At 48.2% G+C, this 23,076-nt stretch overlaps 7 protein-coding genes across 7 annotated transcripts; 3 read left to right on the top strand and 4 right to left on the bottom strand.

Annotated features, from left to right (window-relative positions):
* Positions 1–487: 487 nt before the first annotated feature.
* N7529_002933 (uncharacterized protein) lies at positions 488–880 on the top strand (the record flags this gene model as incomplete). The annotated part of the gene is made up of 1 exon (XM_057238461.1): positions 488–880. One exon carries the CDS (start codon positions 488–490, stop codon positions 878–880), a length of 393 nt encoding a protein of 130 aa, XP_057101072.1.
* A 1,083-nt stretch (positions 881–1,963) lies between these two features.
* N7529_002932 (uncharacterized protein) lies at positions 1,964–2,347 on the bottom strand (the record flags this gene model as incomplete). Its single annotated transcript, XM_057238460.1, has 2 exons — positions 1,964–2,121; positions 2,191–2,347. The coding sequence occupies 2 exons, from the start codon at positions 2,345–2,347 to the stop codon at positions 1,964–1,966; spliced, it is 315 nt and encodes a 104-aa protein (XP_057101071.1).
* Positions 2,348–5,175: 2,828 nt separating this feature from the next.
* Positions 5,176–6,697, top strand: N7529_002931 (FAD-dependent oxidoreductase; the record flags this gene model as incomplete). The annotated part of the gene is given in 4 exon segments (XM_057238459.1): positions 5,176–5,347; positions 5,405–5,564; positions 5,576–6,343; positions 6,400–6,697. The coding sequence occupies 4 exon segments, from the start codon at positions 5,176–5,178 to the stop codon at positions 6,695–6,697; spliced, it is 1,398 nt and encodes a 465-aa protein (XP_057101070.1).
* Positions 6,698–7,121: 424 nt separating this feature from the next.
* On the bottom strand, positions 7,122–8,775 carry N7529_002930 (cytochrome P450; the record flags this gene model as incomplete). The annotated part of the gene is made up of 3 exons (XM_057238458.1): positions 7,122–8,373; positions 8,433–8,617; positions 8,671–8,775. The coding sequence occupies 3 exons, from the start codon at positions 8,773–8,775 to the stop codon at positions 7,122–7,124; spliced, it is 1,542 nt and encodes a 513-aa protein (XP_057101069.1).
* Positions 8,776–9,698: 923 nt separating this feature from the next.
* N7529_002929 (uncharacterized protein) lies at positions 9,699–11,947 on the bottom strand (the record flags this gene model as incomplete). The annotated part of the gene is made up of 3 exons (XM_057238457.1): positions 9,699–11,581; positions 11,632–11,738; positions 11,790–11,947. The coding sequence occupies 3 exons, from the start codon at positions 11,945–11,947 to the stop codon at positions 9,699–9,701; spliced, it is 2,148 nt and encodes a 715-aa protein (XP_057101068.1).
* Positions 11,948–12,768: 821 nt separating this feature from the next.
* On the bottom strand, positions 12,769–16,113 carry N7529_002928 (non-ribosomal peptide synthetase; the record flags this gene model as incomplete). The annotated part of the gene is made up of 1 exon (XM_057238456.1): positions 12,769–16,113. The coding sequence occupies one exon, from the start codon at positions 16,111–16,113 to the stop codon at positions 12,769–12,771; it is 3,345 nt and encodes a 1,114-aa protein (XP_057101067.1).
* A 523-nt stretch (positions 16,114–16,636) lies between these two features.
* N7529_002927 (uncharacterized protein) lies at positions 16,637–23,023 on the top strand (the record flags this gene model as incomplete). Its single annotated transcript, XM_057238455.1, has 5 exons — positions 16,637–17,240; positions 17,292–20,240; positions 20,292–20,566; positions 20,599–20,718; positions 20,771–23,023. The coding sequence occupies 5 exons, from the start codon at positions 16,637–16,639 to the stop codon at positions 23,021–23,023; spliced, it is 6,201 nt and encodes a 2,066-aa protein (XP_057101066.1).
* Positions 23,024–23,076: the final 53 nt, after the last annotated feature.

Here is a 23,076-nt window from a genome sequence, read left to right as displayed (position 1 = left end):
GGCATCTTAGCAAGACATTCAAGTATCTATTATTACTATTTTTTGCATTCTTTATGGTTCGTAGACTCTATTTGGTTTTGATTTTGGGTTTCGTTATTGTGAATGTAGGCGATTCAGTAATTTTTATGTCTGACTTTCTGTTGTTTGTAAGGCATTAATTATTTCTGCCATGCGTGTTTTTATATATTTGAATTCTAGTTTACATATAGAATATAAGGACCAGTGAAAATGACGCCGAAAATGACAGCTTCTGGCACTAGAAACGGTCGCCTTTCCACTGTAGCTTTCAGCGACACGCCGCTCGACGCCACACCTAATTTCCCACTTTCGTTTCAGACTCCGCTTCGGTTGCAAATGTCCTGCTGGTGGTTCTAAGACATCCCCCACTTGGCATCGCCTGGCCCCTGACAAGCTCCTGCCAAAGAAACCATCCGATCTTAAGTACCGAAACAATCTCGAATCACTCATTCACACTCTGTCCCACACTATGCCTGTCACTACTCGATCGGCCGGACGTGCCAGTGCAAAGAATCCCGAGAAGATTACAACGAAACAAGCATCAAAGAAACAGAATGACTTGCATGCTGTCAACAACACTATCAAGAATACAAACGCCAAAGATCCATATCCAGCGAAAATGCTACCTCAGAGCCGCAGACTTCTAGAATGGATATCGCTTAAATATCCACCCAATGGTATTATCCTTAATAGCGATGAACTTTTAGCTACCCTCCAAGAGATCCAAAAACTCCAAGAATGCATCGGTATCGCCCGAGGCCGTCCGCATGAGCCAAGGGATTTTGAGTGGTTGATTATCGGTAAGCAGTCTTACCTTCTCGATGTGAAAAGATGCTTGCTATGCCGTCTTCTGAATGTCTAAACATTAACAAACTACTAGAATGGAGAACCAGTAGAGACAGGGAAGAGTTTCGTACTTCAGAACTTTGCCTTAGATTACATAAAGCTCTTGCGACTCGCTCATGGAGCCAAGAAGTTGCCTGCCTGCTACCTAATTGGGGGGCATATCATAGCCGCCCACCCGATCTCTTCTCCACAAATGCTTTAAGAGGTCCTGACAATCTACTTCCCTGTAGTCTTAGATCAGGAGACTATCTCCTCTATTGAAAATTTTAGAGGGTTACCTTGCTGGCACATCAATGGGGAAAACCCAGCTCAATATCCCTCGGCGGCGCTTGAGGGCCAAATTCCTATAATGTGGAAAGAGGGCACTTGTGAATACCGGGGACAAACTGCAAGGCGGTTTGTTTACTTCCTCAAGTTCGTCAACGAGGAAGGAGAACGAGTCTATAAAGAAAAGATGAGGTAAAATCCACGCGGGAGGCCACCTTGGGACGTTATGTTATATTTCTTTGGCCAGCTGGAGGATCTTGGGATGATCGGGTATGGATCGCTGCATGTTGAATTTGTGGAGGTTGTTCATTATGTACCGGAGAACTACGTACCAGAGCCTCCTTCACTAACTCCTAACACGATGGAATGCCTGCCCCATGATATGGCAGACCTCGAAGCTGATTCCGGTGATTTATAATAGAAAGGCAGCGCAGGTTGCACGGGATAACAACAATTTCCTTTTGAACGTGTTACAGAGGTCACATTTCGACATATAGAAAGATAGATAGACTGAAAGCAGAATCAATGGACTCTCACATTTATCAACCCACCTCGGCTTTTAAAACACTGCATCTGGTACACCTTGGCAGTTCGTGAACGAACTCCAGCTTCGACATCGACTTGGAGCGCCTCCGCTAGCGCCTCCTCGAGTCATCTTTTGAGTATTCACCATAGCACATATTGCTTACTCCCGATCACCTTGCAATCCTGACCATACACAAGGGAACAAAGTGCGTCAGTTTGATTTTCGCATAAGAGACATATCAGTGCTGGTCTGATTGCTTGATCGCTTAGAGACACTTGAGGTGCTGGCGCTCTGAGCGCAGATCATTCATGACCAGTCACATTGATCAAGATACATAGAGGTGGCAAGCCATGCATAGGTATCAGCATTCTTAACGGCTTTCGCCTTTGATTCCAGGGCAAGTTTAGCAGCATTTGTAGGGTAATAAGCTGTAGCCCCGCTGGCGAGTGCCGCATCGATGACAACTTTAACCCAATTCATGATTATCAGTCACGGGGTTTGAAGATCGCGCAAAAAGCAGAAGGCCAACTCACCATGTTTCGTGACCAAGTGTGCTATCTCATGCATCAAAGTACCGGGTACTGAACCAGCTGCACGCAGTGGTGTGTTGTCGGCTATGATTTTCTCCTTAGAGCGCCAAGCACTAAGGGAATCCTTTCTTCTTGGTTGGGCGAAGCTGTATGGACACATGGTAATTGTGTAGACCTCCTGGTCATCGGAGGCGACTGTGCACCCTAATGTTCTCGACTGGTCGATATAAGTACAACCCGCCCCGGTGCCCAGAAGCTCTTTGTACCAAGGAGACCACCAGGCCCATTGAGTAGTACCTCCTGGTGATAGTCATAATGTCAGAGCTGGCTCGTAGTAGAAATTTGGCTCGAAATAGTTTGTTATTGATTGAGCTCACCAGACGCCTGCAAGACTGTCTTGCCATTCATTTATCCAACAGCTCCGTAGTCCATCTCTGTTCTCCATCGCCAGCCATCGTCACAAAAGAAACTCAGCAGAGGAATCGTCTCGTCCTCTGTGTTGGCCGAGAAAGCAAATATTCAAGAATATCTAGTAGGAAGAACGTCAACACTGGTATTCACTTAATGATCGGTAGAGTAAGATCGTTGAGCGTATTTTCATGGTCTTTTAGTCAATAGCTTCATCTTGTCCACTCTCACTACCTAGCATACAAAGACAATCGATGTTCCTCATAGATACTGGAAGGGACGATGATCTGAAATTCCGGTAAAAAAAAAATGCTAGTAAGAAGATAAAAAGCTCCGTAGTCGTCGACACCAGGGAGACCTTCCTGAGACCTTACCGACGTCGTGACCAGGTTTATAGAAGTACAAATATAAAACAAAAAACAAAAAACATACAACAGTGAGGATTCGCTGGTGGTCACCCACCCAACTACTAACTCACCGGCGTGTGGCTTAAGTACGGCTGAGCGGACGGGAAGCCCTGTTTTCCACACCCTATGGTCGTATGTGCTAGGAGCTTCATTGACTGGAATGATATAGAGCAAATCTCATGTTATATGTACTAGACGTACAGGCCATCTCGCGTCTGTATAGAGAATTACCGAACCGTGCAATTTAATGGGAACAGGCGGTCCTTACTCCCTATAATCACCCTAGGTCTAATTCTACTAGAGATGAGTTTTAGATAGGAGGTTAGGGCTTGATTATATCTTCCGTCAAGACCGTAAGACGAGAGAGCCAGGCTTATAAGCGAACCGTCGGACCTTTGGGAAACCATCTATCCCACAAAATGATAACCACTACATACAGGAAAAACCGAGTACAGTTCATTTAGACTCACCTAAATCTTTAGGCCTAATTCGAATAGTTACGGGGGAAAAATAAATTTCGGTTGCTTAAATGCTCGACGGACCTAAGGTAACCGTGCCTTTAGTATAGTTCTGTAAGACCCGTTACGAGGGTCTTGGGACTTAGATGGATTCGGGAAATAGAATGGAGAAGGTAGTACTGTGGTTCAATGCTGAACTATTCGCTGGCATCCAAGACCCCAGCCTCTAGTCCGTAGGCTGTTTACATACAACTGGAGGATCATGTGAGGTAATGTGACCTCGGACTGCGAGGCCCGAGCCTCGTGCCAGTTCACACATGCGAAATAGTCGCCTCGCAGTCTCACATAGGCTGCGAGACATATTATAAGACCTTTCTAGTATATTCTCAACACATACGACCATAGGGTGTGGAAAACAGGGCTTCCCGTCCGCTCAGCCGTACTTAAGCCACACGCCGGTGAGTTAGTAGTTGGGTGGGTGACCACCAGCGAATCCTCACTGTTGTATGTTTTTGTTTTTTGTTTTATATTTACATAACCGAGGTTTTCTATAGACCTAGCTCGCGATGCTAAAAGCATACCTCTATGCGCCCTTTATGCGCGGTTTTCCTAAGCGAAGGTCAAGTATCAATACTGCGCTCTAGGATAGGGCCTCGCGGATAGTAGGGCTACCAACCAGCAGCCTACAATTCCAACCAATTTATCTTCTTAGCTCTGTATTTAGCTTATGATCCAATTAGCTCAGACCGCTCACCTTAGCATTGACGGCCTTTGTAAGCTTGATGTTGGCTGAGTCCACCTCTTGTTTTGCTTTGCCATATATATCAAGACATCATTCGTCGGAGTCCAACCCTTTCAAAGTTCACATGAGATACCACTAGAAAGTGAAGACTGCATTAGTTTCGCGAAATTTCACCTATTCTCGCGAAAGGCGAACTCAAAGCTAAGGACGACAATAGGAGCTTAATCAATTAGCAGAAGGGGATCTGCTTCCTTGAATGAAAAACTTCGCATTCGAACATAGGATTGAGACCTCTCTATAGCACATTATAGGATACACAATTACAATAGCAGAGCATTGAACATTTGTCTTTGATCACCGTAAATTAGGTTCACTTATTGCTGAAGGCCGCCGTTCCTAGCTGTTTTGAAGATTTCAGCACCTTATGACTCTTTATCTAAACCTAAGCCTCGGCAACAATAATTTGAATCAAGGTCACCTCCTCTCGACAACAATCGGACGAAAGCAAGTAGACTAAGTAGACATCCGTCATCCCAGCTGGTCTCCTTACAATCCGCCTGATGCAAATGCTACGCTACAACACCTTGTCGCCGTACCAACAGTCAGACTTCTCGGGACCTACTTCGGCTATAGGAATGCTATTCTGTCAAGTCTGCCGGGAGGATACGACTCAAGGAAGCACAACAATAGCGCATGGCTTGCTGCGCCTGTTCAGATTGTCCCAGTTTGGTATATCAACATCCAATGAATTCTGTAGAATTGGCGGTGTGATGAAATTCTCCTCCTATCCATAAAAATAGCCGTCCAAGGTATGGGTGGACTGATTAGGCATTTGCCACAATTTATGCAATTCCTTAACCCTTGCATATTTCTAGCGTGCCTTGTTAGACCTAACAACGCAGTCAATTTAATTGACAGCCTTCCCTCTTTTCTACCTCCATCAAAAATATCTCACATCGCGTTGGCCCTCCTCATGACGGTATCATCGGTACGCGGTCCGGACGCGATCGCTGAGCCTCGATCTAGTGGAATAAACATTATTATTGTTGGGTTGGGAATTGGAGGATTAGCTACAGCCATTGAATGCCATCGCAAAGGTCACTCAGTCACGATTCTCGAAAAGGCCTCCTCACCACGAGCTCAAGGTGAGCCAGTCCTGAATATACATCGATCCGACCAAGAGTGCGTCTAATTAAAAAAAGGTGATTGCATTGGAATTGGAACTAACGCGGCCCGTGTTGTCTCAAAATGGGGAACAAATGGGCAGGTTCACCGGCAGCTCGAGGCCCAGGTGAGCCATATCCGAGCGGTCGATATACACGACCAGGCGGGGAATTTCATCGTGACGAATGAGATGACTGGGTTCCGAAAAGGAGATGGATTTTTTTGAACCGGTGCGACCTCGCGAATATCCTGTACCAGCACACACAAGAGCTCGGAATTTTAGTCCAGTTCAATGCGCGAGTGTCAGAATACTTCGAGACAGGCGAAAGCGCCGGTGTGATAGTCAATGATCTGAAGATGTCGGCGGATTGTGTAATTGCTTGCGACGGTGTTCATAGCAAAGCCCGAGGATTCGTCACGGGCATGGATCCGTCGCCCGTGAGTTCGGGATATGCTGCATTCCGGGCATATTTCGATGCTGATGAGATTGCTTCAGACCCCGAGGCAAACTGGTTGCTTGCCGGCGCAGGAAAAACTGACCAAGCATTAGCATTCGTGGGCAAGGGGTGCGAGTTGACTATGTGCACTGTGAAGCTGGGTCAGGCTGTGATGTGGATTTTTACCCATGCAGACCCCAACGGCAATGCTCGAGAGTCCTGGACCGCCCCGGCTAATGTCCAAGATGTGCTTGAGCAGATCAAGGAATGGCCTTGTAGGGACCGGATTGCTCCGATAATCAAGCGGACACCGGCTGGAAAAGCGATCAATTTCCCACTCCTCACAAGACCTCCCCTCGAGACATGGCTATCGCCCGCAGGGCGAGTTCTCTTGGTAGGAGACGCTGCCCATCCCTATCTTCCTATGGCTGGTCAAGGCGCGAGTCAGGCCATAGAGGATGCGGCTGTGTTGTCAATTGCTTTAGAGCTTGCTGGGAAACAGAACGTGCCCCTCGGCTTACAAGCTGCGGAAAAGATCAGGTTGATACTTCCCTTTGTTTTAATTTCGTGTTCATTTTGCTAATATTTCTGGGCAGGCATCAACGAGCGACCCTGATCCAAACCGGCGGCAAGGAGAACCACGATTCATGGCATCAGCCAGATTGGGATGCAATTAAAAAGAACCCGGACCTGATGAAAACTCCACGGCCAACATGGATCCTTGGGCACGATTGCCAGTCGTCTGCATACGAGGAGTTTCCTATTGTTGTTGAAGCTATCCTATCTCATAAGGAATATATCCCAGTCAACGTTCCTGCAGAAGGAATGCACCGGGTGAACGACTTCAAAGGCTTGAAGCAGTCTCTTGGCGCACAGTGGAAGGCGACTTCTTGAGAAAGCAGAGCTTATAGATCTTAGACTTGCTCAGGAGGACGTGCGCCTATTTGCTTGAACGCAGTGTCTTTATTCTTTCATCGATAGGCTTCAGAACAGTAATGCACAATAGTCAGACAATTGTTGCCCACTTATCCTGGTGCCCCTTTAGCCTGATGCCCGTTTGGCCAAATAAAAGATAACAGATCAGTTGGCTAGTATAGACCTCTTTGTTCGACCGCTCGTTGTCGGATCTTTGTTCTGGAGCTATAATATTGCCCTCTTCCTAGACAGAACCCATGATTCTCAAAGATCCTTCTCCCTCTCTATATATCAAGATTCAAGGATTAAATGTTGTTACAGATAGAAAAACTGAACAATCAAGTGCTGAGATTTATAGTGGCACTGGTCAAAGAACAGCTATGCTACTACTTATTTAAACTGATCAAAAATGACGATTGATGGGCACCCAGACGACATCTTCCGCAGCGAGATTGATCCAACCTGCCGAATTCCCCTTCAGGTCATCTAAAGATACAGGCGAGGAATGTTTCATCTCGATGTGGTAATTCTCAACAATATGGGCCAAGAGAACCTTCAAAAACAGGTCAGCGAGATATTTACCGAGGCATTGTCTCGGACCAAACCCAAATCGCCAAAGCCGGTACCGGAAAGCGGATTGGTTTTTTGCATCTAGGAATCGCCGTGGGTTGAATTGATCGCGGTCATCTCCCCAAGAGGGATCGTCAATGTTCAAGCCGTGGATATCCACTGTGACATTCATTCCTCCAGGTATAACGTACGAGTCTACTTCGCGGTCTGTCGGTGGACTTTGTGCGCCAGAGAATGACGCAATCGGTCGTAGACGAGCTGATTCCAGAAGACATGCCATCAAGAGTGTAGATGATCGCGAGATGTACTGATCCCAGAGAGCGGGAGACTCCTCAGAGAAGTTTCTGCGGATCTCTTCTCGTAGCTCATCTTGAATCTTGGAATGAGTAGCCATGAATATCAACACCCAAGAGAGACTGCCAATTGTCACATCAAGGTTGGCGAACAGGATTTCATCCATGGTATCGAGCATTTCTCTCTCAGTGAGCTCTTGGCGTTCCACCGCTTCATAATAAGCGCAGACTGGGGGTTTTCCATCAAAGGACTGGCGGGCACGATTGCAAGCCTGTCGATTGAATTGGTACCAGTGTGAGCGAAAGAGCTTGAGTGTTCGTTTTGAAGCAGTTGGCAAGTGTCGCCCGATGGAAAGGCGGGAGAGCCCCCCAGCAGTAACTTTTGCCCAGACCTGCTCCCTCTCCCTCACGATCTCGAGCAAGTTGGCTTCCATATCTGGCGTTATGTCCCCGTACAGGATATCACAGAGAATCCAAAATGATAACAATCGGAGATCATCCGCCGGACTGACGGTCAAAACCCCATTCACGTGGACTTTAGGTGATGCATGCAGCTCATCAAGGCATTGTTTGACACGTCGTTGCATGACCGGCAGAAATTCGTCGACTTTGGCTCGATGAAAGCTAGGAGCAAAGACGTCTCGCACCCGGTTCCAATCTTCACCACTCAGAAGGCCAACGGCTTTCCCTACAAGCTCGCCAAACAGCCAACCAGCGTCAAAATTGAAGGACTTGGTGTGTAGGTGGGAGTCTTTGAATACAACGGGCATATGCTCATGACGGGTGAGGACCCTCCAAGCTGTCAGTGATCTCTGTTTGCTGTTACTTTAGAGGGGCTGTGCCAAACATACACTTCAGGGGTGGTACCAGCCCAGATACGATATAGTTGGCCAAAAGTGCTTGCCCATGCGCGAGAATAGGCTCGACCTTCCGCAAATTTGACGTTCCCTTGCCCATTTGGAAGTTGGAATGGGCAGGTTGGTATGTTCGTGCGTTTGTTCAGGGACTTGACCGGGTGCTTCCAGCACAGATAGACCTAACAAGGTCTCTGTCAATCAAGATTCTGGACAATAGCAACGTGGGACTTACATTAATAGGCGCTGAAATGATGGTATTCAGAGTTTTGGCAAGGAACTTATTGTGCCAGACCAAGACCGCAAGCACGGATATGAGGATAACCTGAACAAGCAACATCTCTGCTTTGAAAGTCACAATGCGCTGGAGTGTGACGGGTGCTGATGGAAAATATGACCGCTGGCGAGCCGGAAATCAGAAAAGTCTTGGTTCACGAACATACCACATCACCAAACCAGCACCCCCTGCATAGTAGGTAGCTACAATTGATCTAAAACTAACAGAGCAAAGGTCTCCTTCGGATGCAGTGAATCAGCAATGCTCATGAAGATAGCTGAACATATCACCTGTAAGGAGAAGTGGGCTGTCATGAAGTTCAAGATCCAATGAATTGAATGTTCAAATATTCAAGAGACCCATGGCGTGGTCAACTAGCAGATACCAATGCAAGGGATGTGTAGGGCATTTCCTTGATTTCAGGAAAGTTTATTTCTATCAAGCCTGGCCATCGGAAAGCTCACAAGGGCGAGCGAGTTACGTGAAAAGAATGTAGGAATGTTTCCTGAGGCGAAATTCCTTGCCTCACTGAACATCGATATTCCTCGAAGCTGTTGAAATCTCGTATAATGCAGATGAGCATATTAGGAAGGTACTGTAGATGTGATTTGTGGGAGCGGTAATAACGTCTTCCACTCAAGGAAGCTACCTACGAACTGACAGCGCTTTAGTAGCTGCCTACGCCAGATGGCTATAGTAACAGCCCCGAAATGGGGAGTGCTACTACTCTCGGTACATAACCTTGTAGAAACTGGGATCAAAACCACTTGTGTAGGGTACCATAATGAGTACGGTATGATAGAGCTTCACGCCAGAGCTAAAACAGATAGTTTCGCATTGTTGAAAGGACTATCTTAAAAATGTAATGCTTTATGCAACAATCTATTTAGGAGGGCACTTAAACAATTAGCATAAAGAGCAAAGTCTTCAGCGGAGCAAGCTCAAGCATTGCGCTTTAGGGTAAGGTCTGATGTGCCTTTCGCTCTTCACTCCACCACCTTTGTCTCCCGGCAATGATGGAAGCAATCCGCCAGTTGCATCAGTGTAGTCCTAACTTGGCCCCCGCGAATGGCTTGATAGATGATAGAGATCCAAGACCCGATTGTTTTGCGTTCCCGGTTCAGTTTGAGTCCCTCTTCCACAGTTGGGTGCTCAGCCAGCCCCGTATGGAAGGGAACCTGTAGCTCGCGTCGAACGAATTGATAGAGTAGCTTGGAGGCATCTCCAAGATACTTTTCGGTTTGCGGCTCCAAGTAGGCTGCTGTTCGCATTGTTGCATAGAGGGCCTCACAAGCAGCAGAAACACGGGCCTTGACTTCTACAATTGCAGAAAGACGATCCGGATACTGAGAAGAACTGGACCCATATTTCTGCATAAAGGTCATTAGGGGATTTGCGACTTCATTTCCAAGGAGCTGCGCACGGAGCTGAAGATTCTCCCGTGCGGAGGTAGACCAGGAGCTGCGAGCTGCCTTTGACAAAGATGCCAGGAGAAAGCCTAGCTGCTCGCTGGTAAGCTGATCACAAATATCGCGGGTGATTTTCTCCATTTCCTCATCCATCGCATCTTGAAATTGGACATTGAGGACTCGAAGGTCAAGAGCTTGGCAGACAACGTAAAGGTGGGCTGCACACATCAGGGATAAAGTCTCCACCGCCTGCATGGTATATCTCGAGGAGATCAGGGCAAGTGAGTTGATCGGTTGATTACTCATCTCTGCTGATTGAACATGCGATGAAACTGGATTAGCCAAAAAGGCAAGCTCTGACATGTAGGCTGCCATGTTGATGTCAACTCCCTTCATGGTGAAGGAGAGATTTGGATCATCAGCCGTGAGGTTGGGAGGTAGTCCTCGGTTCAAATCGGGGTTGATGAGCTCGGTAGACACACTGAACAGCATTTTGCCCATCATTTGTAACGCTAGGCGCGTCTTTTCTGTTGCTGTTGTGACTGAGGCAGCCTGAAAATTGCATCCCGAGTACACTTCACCTGACTCTGTGTCAATCACAGGATTGTCCTGGGTAGAGTTCAACTCAACATTGATCTGTTTGTTACTGAGAAGAAGATCCTCGAGTCCAGGACCCAGCCACTGTGACGCACCACGAATCGCATAGCGGTCTTGGAATAGACCGGCACGGGTGCGGTCTTTGGTTTCAGAGGTTTCCAGAAGGGAGGAACCACGCACAAAGTGTCGAATGTTTCGAGCAATCTCTAGCTGACCGCTGTGAGGCCGGATGGCAGCGATAAAGTGGTGGTAGTTTTCGGCATTGCCTAGTAGCGCCTCACAGGACATTCCAACAATGACTTGAGAGAGGGTAACGAGTTGATTGGTGTCATACAAGGCCAGACTTGCCACTGCTGCGGACGCTGCCGCCCCGTTAAGCAGGCCTAACCCTTCCTTAGGGCCCAAGATAATCGGATCCAACTTAGCAACCTTCAGAGCTTCCGGTGCAGATATGACGGTCGTGGTCCCTTGCCCATCCTTATCCCAGTGCACTTTGATATCCGGATTACCTTCGAGGATACCAGCAATGTAGGCTAATGGCATCAAATCTCCAGATGCAGAGATTGAACCTCTCAGTGGAACGATTGGAGTCATTCCAAGGTTCAGCAGCTTGAGGAGGTTTTCGATAATCTCATATCTCACGCCAGAGTGCCCTCGGAGCAAGTGATTGCAACGCACAACGATCGTGGCTCGCACCCAGGTGACTGGCATGCTGTGGAATCCAGTATCGTAGTTAGCCTTTTCGGGTGAGAAGTCGGATTCGGTCAGAATCCCCGTTTGCGTTAATTGTAGCAAAGCAGCCTGAAGGCCGTGGAAATCCAGAGTGCGCGAATCAGCACTGCCGCCAAACCCGGTGGTCACACCTAGATAGTATGAGCTATATTTCCAAAGTAAGATTAATGTGTTGACCAACCGTAGACATCATAGCCTTTTGCGAGGTATTCTCGGAGCCATTTCACACTTGAATTGACTCTTTCGACAATATTGCCATCCAATTTGGTAGCAGCTCTCCCATGATATCTGAGCAGGAAGAATTAGGTTGGTTTGACAAGAGCTGGAATCTGAGCCTACCTGGCAACAGCGACAACGCTAGGTATATCTAAACCTTCGCCATCCAAAAGAACAGAAGTTTCCTCTGGACACTTTTGCAGTTTCGTCCAAGAACGCAATGCTTGGTCCAAAAAAGGTGACGTAGTCTCCTTTTCAAGGGGTAGTTTCACGTCGAACATGGTTGAGACAATTGTCGGCACAGAGCTTAACTAGTAGGGTATCCAAATCCAGCGATTTGAGGGCACGTCGACGACAGGAAAGGCGGATATGGACATATAAGGGAGCCTCTCCGCTGATCTTCGCCATCAAATGTCGGTCTGGCTACAATCGACATCGGTCACATATCCGAAATGCAGCACTCATGTCAGGGTGAATCTAGAAGATGGCCTGCGGAGCATTACAGTCGAAAATCATACACTTGCCACGAATCATACGGAAGCATCTCAAAAATGAAAAAGAAAAAAAAAAAAAAAGAATGTTAACTTAATCGCTAGCCTGAGACCATCACCAATATGAGGGCGGGTGGGGGCCGCAAGGGATGATGCAGAATGAAGGAGCTCTATATATACCAAGGTCTATAGAGTAGATGATCGATTCCTGGTCATGTGGCTGATCAAAAGTTCTGCAGATAAGTGTATGTCTCAGCGCAATTAAAATAATTTATAGACTGTAGTAACACAATGCAAACCCAACGAAGAACAAAATCACACTGAAAGAGCAATGGAAGGAAGGAACGCTGACAGAATGAAGCGTGATCTACAAAGCTAGACTGCACCATGATCTCGCGACTGGTATTATTCCGATTGGCTAAGGAGCTAGCAATTCTCGGCTAAATGCTATGACTAGGTTGGCTTCGTCAAATGAGACCTCAAGAGTCATTCCACCTGGCTTGCATATATCCCTTGCAGTTTACCGAACAAGATCTAGAGACTGTGAGATCAACAATTGAAAAGAAACGTAAACAATGCTGTCATTTTCTATAATGTAGATCGATCGCATCTCACGATGTCTGACCCTTTGCTGGAGGTGGAGCCTCCACCAAACTCTCCCACGGCAGGGCCCGATCGGGTGTTTTCGCAAATTGGATGGCGATTGTGCAGAGCATTTCGCAAAGCCTCACCGCTTCATCTTGGGAAAGAAAATCTGTGCGGCCGGCGACCCTGACGCTAATGGCGTCCTCTTGGGGGTTAATCAATGCGTAAGGTACAGTGGGCGCTTTCTGGAAATGGAATTGGGAGGGACAGTGGATGCCTTCAAGCAAGATTTCAGAACTTGCACCAAAATCTTCATAGGAAAACACGCTATCAAGCTGCGTGCCTGCAGACCATGATGTGCTTTGAAGAACTATGTCCTCGAAGTCCACGACTTCATATTGGGCGTTCGATATCCGTTGCATCTGAATCGCCCAGAGGAAATCGGCAATTGACCACGATCTTTGGATGATGAGGCGCAAGGGTACCGTAGTGACAGCCGAGCCAATGAAGTCATTTGCACCATCCAATGGAACGTCCCGACCACTGGATACATACCCAAAAACGACGTCCGATCGGCCAGTGATGACAGCCAGAACCCAAGCCCAGGCGGACATAAGTAAGGTGGCACGAGTAATTCCCGTGGGGGGCAAGGGGAGTTGTATGTCTTGCATGTGGAGAGAGAGACAGCCTGGTGGACCTGGGCGGGGCTGCCACAAAGTTGGCATGGTGGCCCCGTCTAAAACCTTGCGCCAGTAGTCGAACGATTTCGACGTGCCTTGAGCACAGCGAACTCGCATGTAGTCAGGGAAGTCTGTCCCTTGCACCAGGTCCTTCCCAGCATAGGCAGTCATTAAGTCGCGATAAAGAATCCGCAATGAGATCCCGTCATATTGGGCGTGGCTTATACGGACCAAGAGGACCCGATGTTGAAGGCTCGACATCAAAGTGAGATGGAATGGCGGTGTTCCAGGGCATGGGAACTGGCGTGACGGCTCACGAATCAGCTTTTCAATGGCGCAGGATAGATCCTCATCAACATCAATTCGTTCCAAAGAGAGCTCAAAATGATGCTGGACAACCTGGAATGTGTGTTTCTTCCAGGACAGAAATCCCGTTCGCAGGGCTGCATGTCTTTTCAGAACTTTTTTCCACGCAGCTTCTAGGCGTGAGATATCCAGTGCCGCCGGAAGTCGGATAGAGAGGTGATCGCAGGGCTGTTGCAAATTCCATCTCTGGAATTCAGTGCTGGGGAAAATGTCAACCGTATCCGCCGAGGATACAAGCTTAGCTTGGATCAGCTCTTCTTTGACGCCCTGTACAGAGTTTATCGGGTTGACAAGCCATTCGCCTTCATCATGATGGTTATAAATCATTGAGGACATTTTGTCGAGCTCAGGGTTGGTCAGAATGGTTGAAACTCGGATTTTAAACCCATTCTTTTGACACAAAGACGCAAGTTTCATTGCATCGATTGAAGTGCCACCGAGATGGAAAAAGTTATGCTTCGGCCCGATGTCATTACCATCACCATCCAAGTGAAGCGCCTGGCACCATAGCTTTCGCAAAGCTATTTGTGTCGGGTCTGAAACGAGCTGTCGATTGTCCTGGGCCGCGGCAGGAGCATTATATTCAGCAAGCTCCAGCCGAGATAGTCTTTCCACCGCAAGCCGCAGCTGCCGGCGATCGGTCTTGCCTGTAATGGTGGTTGGAATAAAGTTGACGGGGAAGAATGTAGAGGGAACCATGTAATCAGGTGCGGTTTGGCGTAACGTGTTCGCGGCTTCCTGGGCCGTGGCATGGAAAGAAACACTAGGCGGGCTCAGAATAGAATTGCCAGGTTCTGAAGATTTGGAATGGCACACAAAAGCCACGAGTACTGGTTCCTGAGCTGTTTTGGCTATTTCAGCCACAACCTGCATGTCACGAGGGTAAAGGTTCCTCAGTCGCTGCTCTACCTCGACCAACTCTACTCTTTGGCCTCGGATCTTGACCTGAGTGTCTTTCCTTCCACGAAGCTGCAACGTTCCATTCGGGAGGTACACGGCTAAGTCACCAGTTTTGTATACTTGGCTGCATGGGGCCTGGCGGAACGTTGTTAGCCAGTAAGGTGGGTCAATAAGACTCTTTGATGTATGTTCCTGGTTGGAAAGATACCCCTTTCCTACAGTGTGTCCTTCAACCAGAATCTCTCCCACTGCACCAATTTCCACCAGTTTCTCGTGGTCTTCCGGGTCGACAAGCCATAGGACAGCTCCAAGTGCACGGCCAATTTGACCAGGCTCAGTGGCAGAAGTGACGGATGGGCAGACAGAACAACAAACAGCGCACTCCGAAGGTCCATATCCATTAACAAGTCTCAGATTACCAGACCATCTCTCAACGTCATCCTCTCTCATAGGCTCCCCTGTCATGACGAGGGTGCGCAGCGTGGGCACTTGGGCAGGTGATATAATGCGGCTCACGGATGGAGTTAGGATGGTCCAATCAGCTTGGAATACATTGATGGCTTCGGCAAGAGAGCTCGAACGAGCAGACTCGGAAGGGATACATAAACAGCCACCCATCACGAGACACGCAAGATACTCAAAAACACTTGCGTCAAAAGCATGAGAGGCGAATTGGAACACACGACTAGTCGAAGAGAGGCCGAAGGCCTCTGGGACAACTGCAGCCATCGTCGCAAAAGCATCATGCTGAACGCAGAAGCCTTTCGGCTTCCCGGTTGAACCAGATGTGAAAACACAGTAGGCAGGACGGTGGGGAGGGACTGGCGCCAACTGAGTGCATGACTCAGTCTTGTTTGGTGCATTCACATTGACGCCTAAATAAACCACCTTCAAATCGAGCTGTCGAGCAAGCACAGCCTGCGTCTCGGAAGCAATGACGAGTTTTGCAGTAGTAATATCAAGTATTTCTCTTAGCCGTGCAACTGGGTGGGCAATATCGACAAGGAGGAATGCTCCACCTGCCTTCATGACACCCAACAAAGCTATGGTAGTCCACATAGACTTCTCGAAGATGAGGGGTACGATCCGATTTGGGCCCATATCATAATTGACGAGCTGAGTCGCCAGCGCGGACGACATGATGTCCAGCTCACGATATGTGAGCTGTCCGTCACTGGCGCAAACTGCCACAGCTTCTGGCTGCGACAGGCCACGAGATTGAATGAGGTCATGCACACATAGGCTAACTTTGCTAGGAATAGTTTTATTCCACTCTCTTATGGCGCCGGCATCTTCGGGGCTAAGGTGTGGAAGAGCGTGGGAGGGTTCGGTGGGTTCAAAGTCCTCGATTGTAACTATAGTGTCACCAAACAACGGTTTAGTGTCCAGGGGAATAGCCCTTGGAGGATAGAAGCCGTGCGACATTTTCGGAAGTGAGTAGTTGAGTTGTCCAGAGTGGCTCACTAAAGAAACGAAACTATGACAAGATATGGGTTCACCCAATGATTTGGAATCAAGCAACTGACCAGCCTGCTGTCGTTCGAGAACCAAACTGGCGGTCTGGACTTCCCTGGGATCTAGCAACCACATACCATTCAGCGGCGTACCAATATCACACTTCCTGACACATCTGCTGCCGCCCCCTTTCTGTGCACTGACTAGCTTCATTCCCTTGCTTTTTGTCTAAATTCCTTGGACCAAGCACGTATTGAAACATGCAGACGCAAGGAATGACATTCTCCACTCCTGCAACCTGATCATCACCACATTCTACGGATCTCTGATCGGGTTCCTGGGTCCCGGGGTTTCGGGGCTTCATGGGAGCTTACATGATAGATATATAATGAGGTTAAGAGGATATCGTAATGAACTGGACATTCTACTGAAGGGCGCCTGCTCACGGTTCTTGTCGCTTTTCTTGTCGCACTTAATATTTTTTTTCAGAAAAATGACCTTACATTCCATTCTGGAATTGTTTCGCACTTCCGTTCAAAGGAGCCCTTCTCAACTTGCAGTAGAAGATGGAAAGGACTCCAGCTTGTCATATCAACAGTTGGACCTCGATTCCTCAAGACTAGCCAGCCGTCTCCGCGGTGTTGGCATCGAGAAACGAAAGCCCATTCCGTTGCTAGCAAGTTCTTGCGTTGACATGGTGATAGGCGTTCTTGGAATCCTCAAAGCTGGTGCATCTTATGTGCCCATCGATCGCGCTCAATGGCCCCAAGAGAAGATCGATTATGTTCTCAACAAAGTCGAGGCGGACGTAATTGTATACACTGGAGACCGGCCTGACATAAAAAATCGGCGAATCAGGTGTGTTTCTGTGGAAAGCATGAGAGACTGGGACGTTAATGAAACCGCTGCTGTCTCTCGGTGCGACGAATGTCAGACAGACACAATGTGCGTTATATTCACCTCCGGGACAACCGACAAACCAAAAGGAGTGGTTTTGACACATTTCTCGGTAATGAACCTGGTTTCTTCTCCACAATTCAATTTCGGAGTATCACTAGGTGATCGCCTGCTTCTTGTACTCTCTATCGCGTTTGACGGTAAGTGGCTACTTCATTTAGTGAAAGTATTATTACTGATCAAATAAACAGCCTTCATGGGTGCACTTTTCAGTACCCTTTGCAACAGTGGAACAGTTGTTCTTGGAAATCCACTCAACATGCAAGATCGTGCAGAGACAGTCAACATTTTTGCCGTCACACCCTCCATCCTCGATGTGTTGACTCCACCAAGTGGTGTTTACCATTACCCCAGACTTCAAAGAATTGTGCTAGGTGGCGAGACTCCATCGCAAAAGCTAATCACAGACTGGCGAAAAACAACACCAGAAATCTGGATTGCCTATGGGCCAACAGAGGCCACATGTACCATCTTGACAGGCGCCCTTCAAACAGATAGCAAGACCGGACTGCATTATACCACTCGACTTGGGCAATGTATTCCATCGTCTTCTGTCATGCTAGTTGATCAAGATATGCAGCTGATCAAGGAATTCGGAGTGGAAGGCGAGATGTTTGTCGCGGGTCGATGCCTTGCGAGTGGGTATTGGGACGACGAAAATCTAAACAATGAAAAGTTCATCTTGTACCGGGGTGAGAGAGTATATCGCACTGGCGATATGGCCAAGTGGGTCGCTACAGATTCGGGCTCTCGCGAATTGGAATTCCTTGGCCGAAGGGACAGGATCACAAAGATTCGTGGATTTCTTGTCAACCTCGCCCAGGATGTTGATGCCAAGGTGTTGCAGCTTGACGACCGTCTCAGCTTCTCGTTTTCACTTCTTTTCAATGGTCATCTAGTCTCGGTAGTTGGTCCAAGTACCGTCGACACAACTAGTCTGCTTGCCAGCTGGAAAAAGAATTCCCCAGCTTACATGGTCCCGGACTACCTCCTAATTCTGAAATCCCTTCCAACAATGAACGGCAAGACTGATGTCAAGGCCTTGAAATCAATCATCACAAAATCTGTTGGCTCAACGATGGATAATCCAATATCTCCTATCTCAACACTTAGCGAAGCTGTAATAACAGCCTTATCTCTAGCGGCGAACATTTCGATTGACCGGATCGACGTCAAGCAATCTGCAATCAGCTATGGAATCAACTCCTTGGCCGCTATCAAGATATCTTCGTTATGTCGTCAATATGGGTTTACAGTGCCTGTGCGGCACGTCCTCTTGGAACCGTCCATCCAATCGTTGATTGATCGGTGTATTGAGCAGAGATCGCATATTCCCTTGCAAAATTCCAGTCTACAGTGTCAGCAGGAGTCAAAGATCACACCACTTCAGAAGGCCCTCCTCCTACCTACGATGGACAACCCGGAGATGAACTATGTGCAACACCTTTCTCATTATGCTACGGCTGATATTGACCGGATCAAAAAGGCATGGGAGGCCGTCGTCTCAGTTGAGCCAATGTTTCGTATTTCTTTCAGCTGGTCGACGGAGGAGCCTACCCAGAAGCTGCTGCCACAAGCTACGTTCAATTGGGAAGAGACAACGGTGAAATCCCATCACGATATTGAGGTGACCTTGAAGAGATTACTCCGTCGTGCCGACTTGAGCAGTAATTTTGCTGTTCTACACTACGAAGGCAATGAGCTCAGCAGAGGTCAAATCACCGTGGTTTGGACTGTACATCACGCCTTGGTCGACGGATTTTCAGCTTCCTTGATTTTCCAGAAAGTGGATGCCGCCCTTGAAGGTCAACCCTTCGAAGGGTCTCTCCCTTTCACAGTTGCGGCGCGGGATATGGAGCACCTACGACATGCAACGAATACAGACCTCCAGGTCTTTTGGAATGACCGAAAGACACTGTTTTCTGATGCATGTGGCGACATAGCGTCTCTTAACACCAGTCTTAGCCCACGTCAAGCTGGTCATGCTCAGGTTTCCGTGCATGACGGTGTAGATCGGGAGAAAGTCATTGAATACGCCTGCACTGTGAACGTCACCCCAGCGGCCATCTTCAATGCTGCATGGATACTGCTTCTCACAACCTACACCAATTCGGACACAATCGTGTACGGAAGTGTCTTCTCAGGCCGCAATCTCCCCTTCTCGTGGGCAGACACCATGATAGGGCCGTTGATACAAACTTTGCCTGTCCTTGTTCAGGTTGACAGGTCCTTGTCTGCTGAGAGTTTCTTGCACCAGATTCATTGTGAAATCCAAGACCTGGCCAGTGTTCACGTGTCAGAAATTCCATCAAACATACCAACATTTTCTACCACCGTTACCGTTCAAGATGGTGGGCTTAGGAAAGGAACAACAGCCATAAAGTGCCTCCAAGAGCCGTCATTTAAAAACACTGCAAATGTCCCTCTCAACCTGGTCATCGACCCAAATGGAGGCATCAGCCTCTTCTATCGGACCGATAAGTTTTCACCAAGTCAAGTGCAAGACATGGCAGATATCTATGGGAGCATCTTGCACTCCCTCATTCGTGGACAGCTCTCTGTGCAGCAGTGTCTCGACTCGAAGTTTCCCTCACATATGCGCGAGAAGATACTGGCCGCCGGGAACAGCAGTTCAACCTCCAGCTTCACACGAAACACGGGACAAACTATCAGCAGTTTGTTCCAATATTCAGCCTGGCAACATGCTCCCGAAATCTCCATTCGAGCCGCGGAGAAGGAACTGACATATACTCAACTGGCTGAACGTGTGGATAAAATCGCGAACATCATTACTTTCCTCATACCCGCTGGGGCAGTCGTTGCGGTCCTGGCAGACAGATCTAGCAACTGGATTGTGGGAATGCTTGCTGCCATGCAAGCCAACACGATTTACTGCCCGGTGGACGCATCGTACCCTGAGGAATACCGTCTTCAGCTTCTTGAACGCAGTGGTGCCAGAATTTTATTGCTTCCGGATACTTCGTACATGGAGAAAGCTGTACCACATGGTCCACTTACCCTAGCGATAGATCATCTGTTGAACAGCAACATCAAGCCAGCGGATTGTCAAACCAGGTTACCGCACCCCCATTCTACGGCTTATCTATGTTTCACTTCTGGGTCCACCGGCCAGCCTAAAGGTGCATCTCAGAAAATATTCTACATGACAAGGAGATGCTGACTAGTTATAGGAGTGCTGTGTAGGCATCGAAGTGTTGCTGCCCTTTATGCCTCCACGGCCGCTCGGCCCACAAGCCGTCCTGGCACACGAATCAGTCAGATGCTCTCTCCAGGATTCGATGGCTGTATTCACGAGATTCTCTCAACTCTCTGTTTTGGAGCTACTCTGATACTGCCCCGAGGAAAAGACGATAAATTCTCTCACCTGTCAGATGCAGAAGTAGCAATCCTTACCCCTTCTCTGGCTGCAGAGTTGGACCCACGAGACTACCCCAATTTAAAATCGGTATGTTATCCTCTTGCAAATACGAATGTTAGGATATAACTTTGTCGCTGATGTTGACAAAGATTCATTTCGGCGGGGAACCTGTGCCAGGGGCTTTGGTCGAGCGATGGGCTTCAGGCAGAGAGCTTTATAATATCTATGGACCCACAGAAGTAAGCAATGCGACCCACATTCATAGTTGACAAAGCCAATACTCATTTTTAGGCTTCCCTTCTGGTCTGCCATCATCCTCTGAAGCCTGGTGTTCCAGTGACCCTCGGGCGACCTTTGCCATCAGCGCGCATATACGTTCTCAATAACCAATTAGAGCTACAACCCACACTGACCGTTGGAGAAATATACATTGCCGGAGTTCAAATATCCCGTGGATACCTTGGTATGGAAAAAAAGACATCGGAAGAAATTGTACCAGATCCATTTTGCATGGGATCAAACCAAGAAATGATGTACCGCTCGGGGGATATTGGCTTCTGGGATGCGAATGGAAACCTGCATTGCTGTGGTCGAGACGATCGGCAGGTCAAACTTCGAGGATACCGTATCAACTTGGACGACATCCCAGCAGCTGTTTATCAGACAATGCCCTCGGTCTCCAAGGCCATTGCAGTCACAGAGAATGGCGCTGTTGTGCTCTGGGTTGAGCCAGAAATTGATACAAAGTTACTGAAACGTGAGCTGGCCGTAGCGTTGCCACCTCATTCGGCTCCGAAAAGCGTTTACGCCCTGAGAAAGTTGCCTCGAACACAAAACGGCAAAATTGATCTTAAGGGACTTGTCCCAAAGAATCACATGGATCTCGCTCCCAGATCAATTCAGCCGTTGAACTCTCTAGAGGAAACCCTCGCAGGCATCTGGAGACAATTGTTGACATTGGACTCCACGACGCAAATATCAAGCGCAGATGATTTCGCCGTCCTTGGAGGACATTCTCTCCTCCAGCTTGCCCTGGCTGCTCGTATAAAGAGCCTTTTCAATATCCCAGTCACCGTCAAAGATATCATATCCGCATCCACGCTCCGGGATCTAACTCATCTTATTCAGACTCAGAGCGAGTCACAGCTAGGCAGCACACCACTGGCATTACAGGAAGCTCAAACTCGATCGCTTGGTCTCGAGACTCCTTCTCCAGCTGAGATAGAGTGGATACATCGTTATGAACACTCACCGACAACGTCGAGCTTCAATGTACCTTACTTTGCGGAGCTCTCAAATGATGTTGACGTCCCAAAGCTGGCATCTGCGCTCCAGATAGTCTTAAATCGCCATCGAATTCTGCGATCCAGGTTTACGACTCTTGAAAGCAAGGTACTACGCTCAATTACAACCGACTCGATCACCGTGCCTGTCGTGGAAGAACTTGACGTTGCAGAATATATCAACACACCCTTCGTTCTTCAGAAAGAGAGCCCTATCCGCGCCGTGGTTTCCCCAAATCAGCTCGTCATTTGTGCCTCGCATGTTGTGTGTGACCTGACTTCGTTCAATGTGATTTTGCGCGAGACCGCCACTGTGTACTACGGTCGGAAATTGGAGCCCATTGGGCGCGAGTACTTCGACTGCACGGTCTGGAACCAGCCTGTTGACAATGATAGATTATCATTTTGGAGTTCTTATTTGAAGGGCATTTCTTTGAAGGGCGATTCGACTACAGATACTCCCACGGAGATCCCATCGCCCCGATCCTACCGTGGAGAGTCCGTGTTCCAGACGATTCCCCCACCGTTCTACAAAAGCCTCCTCGCTGTTACCTCTCTCAAAGGAACTACACTGCATCAATTTGGCTTGGCAGTAGTAGGTGTCGTCCTTCAGACTATATGTGGCCGATATGATGTACTCCTTGGGTCTCCATACATGAACCGCTCTGACCCAAAAGACATGGAAGTGGTTGGATTGTTCCTTCAACCTTTGCCTGTTAGAGTTCTGCTGTGCGAGGCAGATTCTACAACTGAGAACGCTCTTGAAGAAGTTCGATCATCATCTCAGTCTGCGCTGGCAAATGCTCTTCCCTGGCCATCGCTGCTGAACCATCTAGGACTACCCTTTCCAAGCCACCTCAATCTCACGCAACGACAGCAACAACCCTTATTCGACTGTGTGGTCACCTTCCACGACCAACGGACTTGTGGTAACGGTGAAACCCCCCTCTCCATAAAGGGGGTGAAACCAGTTCAGGTTTCCGCACAAGGTTCGAAGTTCTCATGTCTATTCGAATGGCAGGTCGATGACTGTGGCTTGGGCATCCGATATGAGTACGATACCGATGCCTTGCCAATCTCGTTTATCACCGTGATTAGAAGCTTAGTACTTCGCTGTCTAGAGCGTATGTTGGATCCAAAGGTCTTGATGCGCGATTTACGGTCTGAGATTGACGAATTGTTTGGGGCGGAATGCCAGCGTCAAGGATTGTTGAAAGCCGATGCGCAGCGATTGGGAAGAACCTTTCTCATGGGAGTGTAAGAATGTCTTCTCTTCAAGCCCTATTCTCCTGGCGTCCGCTCTGCCTATCTGGA

The sequence above is a fragment of the Penicillium soppii genome (genome assembly GCF_028829465.1).
Source record: "Penicillium soppii strain IBT 18220 chromosome Unknown utg000003l, whole genome shotgun sequence".
NCBI classification, from domain to species: Eukaryota; Fungi; Ascomycota; class Eurotiomycetes; order Eurotiales; family Aspergillaceae; genus Penicillium; species Penicillium soppii.
Note: the sequence above shows the minus strand (reverse complement) of the source record. Positions and strands in the feature narration are given on the sequence as shown.